General features: G+C 54.1%; 1 protein-coding gene across 1 annotated transcript; it reads right to left on the minus strand.

Moving 5' to 3' along the window:
- Window positions 1–162: 162 nt before the first annotated feature.
- On the minus strand, window positions 163–3,157 carry VPS26B (vacuolar protein sorting 26 homolog B (S. pombe); the record flags this gene model as incomplete). The annotated part of the gene is made up of 5 exons (XM_010023258.1): window positions 163–409; window positions 879–1,021; window positions 1,629–1,804; window positions 2,365–2,529; window positions 3,001–3,157. Coding segments are annotated over 5 exons (788 nt in total), but the record flags the coding sequence as incomplete, so codon positions are not given.
- Between the last annotated feature and the right edge of the window lie 2,269 nt (window positions 3,158–5,426).

A 5,426-nucleotide genomic window follows, 5' to 3' on the forward strand; every position in this document is an offset into this window, starting at 1 on the left:
GACACACGCCTCAAAGCAGCCGATCCCAGAGGAATGTCGTCGATTGGGAAGCACTGAGGCACCTTCAGCTCCGCAGCGCCGGGGCTGCCGCTCGCTTCGCCCTCCCATCCCTTCCCACCCCGCGAGTCCTTTGAAGAAAGGAATTAAGTCAAAAACGGGTAGTTGTTGTCACAAAGTCTCTCAAGTGTTTTGTCCTCCTTCTCCTCCTGCTGCTGCTGCTGCTGTCCCCCTGGCTCCACAGCAGCATCCTCTGCGTGGCCCCTCACTGCCGGCCGTTGTTCTCTGCGGGCTGGCTGGGGGTCTTGGCCTCGGGGTGCGAGGAGGTCCCCTCAAAGCGCTGGGAGGCGATGGCTGCTTGGTGGGACATGCTCTTCCTCACGATGTCTCCTTTCCGCCAGAGCACCACCTCCTGCAGTAACACAGCCAGCAGGCCTCGTCAGGGCTCGGGAGGCCTCCTCCTAGCCCCAGCCAGACCCAGAGCAGTGAGAGCTCAGCCTGTGCTGGCATCTTCCACCACATGTGTGCATGAGGCCATCTGCAGCCTTGGGAAATTTGGGCAGAGCGCTCCTCCCCAGGGTCTGAGCACGCAGAGGGAACCCACTGGACATCTAGGGCAGCCCTGTGCCACTGCAAGGGGCTACCACGTTGGAAGGGGTAAGGTGAGAAGCTCCACCATGGGGCAACGGTGGGGAAGAAATCCCAGTTAGGCACCTTCTACTGACCCCTGTGGACCACCCCGTGCACACTCTCATTGGTCTAATCCTTATGGATGCTCAGTCGAGAACATGATTCTCCCCATGGGAATCCCAAATTCCCAGAAGGTGCTTATAACACAGCAAGTCCACAGGTCCGAGAAGGAAACCAGCCCTGCTCCTCACCTGCTGTTTGAAGTAGCGTCTCTCTTCCTCATCGATCAGCACCAGGTTGAGGTAATAACGCACCGAGAACTTCTTATTGATGTCCCTCATGGTTGGAGTCAGCTCGTAGCCAGCCAGGAAGAGCCTGATGGGAATGGACTCCCCTGCAAAGCACACAGAGCCACCAGCACAGCCGTCAACTGGAAGAGCACCAGCAAAACACCTCACTAGGCCACAAACGTCGTGACCATCTCCACAAGTGGAGTAAGGTGAGCAAGAAGACCTCAACCCCCTTCAGAAACCCCCAGCCAGGGCCTGCTCTTGCTGACAAGCTACTCCACCTCCACTTCTAGCAGCACGGGACTCGCTGTGACCTGCATCAAGACAGCACTGCAGGAAGAAATGAGTAAGGTGACATTTTCTCTGCTGGGCAACGGAGAACGTGGCACAGGAGGTTGGCACGGAGCTAGAACATCATCTTTCTGCTCCAAGCTGCAGCAATGCCAGCTGGTGGCCCATGCCAGCAGGGAATTTACATCTATTCCACTGCTTCAGCACAAGAATTAAGTCATTGCAACTCATTATGCCTCAGTTCCTCCTCCTCAGATCAGAGGAGGAAGGGGATTGTATTTAATCACCTCTGGAAACTGCTGTGAGCCCACCAGGGAAATAGGAGCACACAGATGCAGCTGAAGATACTGCAGGACTCCTATTCCCATCCCAAAAGACTCCCAAGGAGAGGAATTCTGAGGGGTTCATCTGCCTTCTCACCTCTCACAGGTGCCCCATCCATGATCTCGTATTTGGCTATTGTGTCATTCTCATGATAGACGTTGGGGCCGGTCCCTGTTGTTTCTCTCTTGATGATATCTATCTCCATGTGCTTGATCTTGATCCGCACCAGCAGGAAGTAGATCTTGCCAACAATCACATCTTTTAAATGATACCTGGAGCGTGAAGGGAGAAAGCACCACAAGGAGTGTCTGCAAGAAACCCCCACGACCCCAAAGCCTCCAAACCCAATCTTTTAGGTCAAGTAAAACTAACCCCAATGTTACACCAGAGGGAGGTTTGTCAGCATCAGCTGGGAAAGGTGCAGTAAAACTCGCTTCAAAAGAGCTTGTTCCCAAGTTCTCTGCCTGAATTAAGGTCTCACTTCAGCTGCACTGACTGGTAAAGAGCAGACTTCCTACTTGGAAGACACTTGGAAATACTGATCTTGCCAAGGATAATACAGGGAACACGAAGTTACTGCAGCAGCCTCACGCTGTGCTCCAAGCTCAGGGCTTCCCACTCCTCGATCAGAGACGTGGGACCCCCCACATCTATGGGGCAGGAAGAGGAACCCACAGCTCCTGAGCAGGACCCGAACTGCCTTGCTGGAGCAATGTGAACACGGAATCCCTCTGAGGATCACAGGCAAGACACGTGCCTCAGGCTCCCAAACCAAGCTGTCCCCTGTAGCAGATGGCTCCCCACAGCCACTGCCTGCTCTGGAGACACTTACTTGGACTTGTTGTACTCAAACTCGATGTGTAGGCAATCCTCAATCCCCACCTCCATCTTGATGGAGGAGTTGAGCTCCGGGTAGGTGCTCAGGGTGTGCACAACTATGTCCATCTCCTTCACCACGTCGTTCAGTCGGCGGCTGACGGTCGCGCGGAGGAAATACCTGCAAGGCCAGTCCCCTGCTGTTAGATGGGGGGGCACAGGAAGCAGTGGGGACAAGCAGGGAGGGATGTGGGTTGCACTGGGCTAGCCCAGCAGTATCCTGGTTCCTGGAGCAGCCAGAACTCCGAGTGGGAAAAGACATGAAGGGAATTTTCTAATGGGAGAGGCTTCTCTAAGCTCTCAGCCTGAGCTGCCCAAGTGCTGTTGAGGAGACCCAAGTAAGAGCTTGCACGTGTTAAAACCACTTTTGCAAGACATGAGCTCACGTTGGTGTCCACAGACACGACCTCGACTTTCCAACCCCCCTTCAAAGGCCAGGGACTGGAATTCCAGTCCACAGGAGCTCCTCGATGTGAACTACGCGCTGATAGAAGTAGAGCCCTCAAAGACAAATCCATTGGGAAGGGATGCAGGGAACCACCAGCACCTGCGCGGAGGCAAGGCCTGGGCTCAGCACGGGGAGGAGACTCACCGTAACTTCACATTCTGCCCCGTGTAGGACTCATAAGGCTTCTCCACGTGGGTGAACTCGAAGTCAAATGTCTGTGACTGAGTGAATTCACCTGGACGGGCCAGGTCTTTCACCAGGGACACGAACTCGTGGTGGTTCCCTCGGTCATAGTAGAGTTCTGGGAAGACAAAAGGCCAGGTTAAGGTGTGTGCTCAATCCCACGGGACACAGTGGGGTAAAGCAGGAGATGTCACAAGCAGGAAGGAGGAGGTCTGCACGGCCTCGCCAACTCCCAACCAGGAGCTCACCTTGCCTCAGGGAGGGGGGGTCACCTATTGTCAGTATTAATTAGACTGTTTGAGGAAGAGGAGCCAAGAGCTCATGCAATATTCCAGGGCAAAGGCATTGCCACTGTAAGGAGGGGAAGACACCACCACTGCTTCCTCTGGAACAGCAAACAGTGACTGAGCAAAATCAAGGACTAGGAAGCTTCCTGCTGTTCTTGCTTATCCTTTGATGACAAAGAGTTTGAGTGGTCTCGATTCCCACCAGGGAATAACAGTGGAGCCTGTCACCAATCCTGCACAAAGCCAGCACTCAGTGCATGACTACCAAGGTTGTGGGGAGGAGGTCGAGCCAAGTGCTCCACCAGCCCCTGGATAACACATTAACATCCATGTGAACACGGGTGAGGGAAGAACATTCACCTTTGGAAGCACTGTTCAAACCAGCCCCAAGTAACCAACACCGTCCCGTTGCTTCAGTTTTCCCCACAACCTTCTCAGGTCAGCAAGAAACAACTGCAGGTTTCCCCACTGAATGCAAGCAATCTTCTGCACTTCCACAAGTGTTCTCCCTTAAGACAAAGCCACTGAAACTTAAAGCTCTGCAATTTGCATCCACGGCTTGGTATTACGCCTAAGCATCAATGAAACCTGCCCTTCCCAAGGCTACCAGACACCCACACAGGCCTTCCAAAAGGTAAAGCCTTTGCCAATCTGCTCTGGTGAGATGAGGAAACAAAACCCCCAAGTCATCAGCCACTCCTCACCCCCCCAAAGTTCACTGTCAGCACTAAACTGCGCAGAGGAGGCTTCTAAGAGGGATTAGCAGCGTCCAGGAGCTGCAGCAAGACTCGCTTTTCCACTCCTTGAGAGAATCCAGCTTGTCAGTGACTCCTGTTCCATACACCCCTCTGCTCACCTTATCTCCATAATGGAAGTACTGGCACTGGGACTAACAGCAAGTGCCATCAAGGCTGGGCAGGCAGGTGACACGAATAAACCAGCTCTCTGCATTGAACACACGTCCACTGGGAGGGAAGTGACAGGGAGAGGCCTCGTGCCACGTAACAAGAGGAATAAGATCATCTTGCCACACGGTGCAGAAAGCAAGGACTGAATTTAAAGCAAGGGGAGGCAAATGTCAGTGCTACCTCAGAGCACCCATTCTCCCCACTACACCCCTGCCTCCCTACCTCTATCCACCTGCTGTGGACACGGACCTTGTGGCAGTGGGAAGTTGGAATAAAGCAAACTGGCTTGAGATGGAAAGCATTAAGGTGGTACACACTTCGGCTCTTTAACAAAGCAGCCTGATGGGCAAATAGAAAGGGGTGATGCGTGGCCAGAGCAGCTCCTCACACACCTGCTGGGGTGATAATGCAAGTTCAGAGCCCTTATTCCAAGCAGGTGGGGCTCAAAAGTCTTCCAAAATGGGGAATGAGAAGCAGGTGAGGCAGCACAAAGGTGAGAACAGAGCAGGAAGTGAAGTTCATGCTTAATTTCCACTGACAATCATCATCCAATGGGCTCCCTCCCCGAGGAACAGGCGCAGCTACACCCCTTGTTTGCAGGCTCTCCTGCCTGGCCCCCCCTGCCAAAAAGCAGCATTAAGCACAAACGAGGCCAGCAAAAACACTCAACACCAGTATCAGGCTTGGGTGGGGAAACCTCCCGCTCGCTTCCCTCCACCACATGATTTGCAGTGCAGGGGCTGCAGGCCCACAGCTCACACAGGGATTTTGGGGGTGAAGCCCGAGTACAAAGCGCCACAGGCACCAAACCCACCACCAGGAACATCAGCACAAGAGGGACGTGGAGCTGCTGGAGCTGGTCCAGAGGAGGCCCTGAAGCTGCTGCGAGGGCTGGAGCAGCTCTGCTCTGGAGCCAGGCTGAGAGAGCTGGGCTGGGGCAGCTGGAGAAGAGAAGGCTCCTGAAGGGGACACCTTAGAGCAGCTCCAGTGCCTAAAGGGCAAGATCATGAGTCCATGAACTTGTCTTGGGGTGCAGGGATGAAACATGGATATCTCCACGTGGATCCAAGGGTGGGTGCAGCAGCCACCCCTCCTCTGAGGGAGCAGGAACTGTTACATCTACATGGGTTACCCACATGGATAACCACGAGGTTTGAGAACTTGCAGCCACCCAACTGAGCACGCAGGGACA

This window comes from Nestor notabilis, unplaced genomic scaffold, assembly GCF_000696875.1.
Source record: "Nestor notabilis isolate BGI_N333 unplaced genomic scaffold, ASM69687v1 scaffold18321, whole genome shotgun sequence".
In the NCBI taxonomy this organism is placed as follows: Eukaryota; Metazoa; Chordata; class Aves; order Psittaciformes; family Psittacidae; genus Nestor; species Nestor notabilis.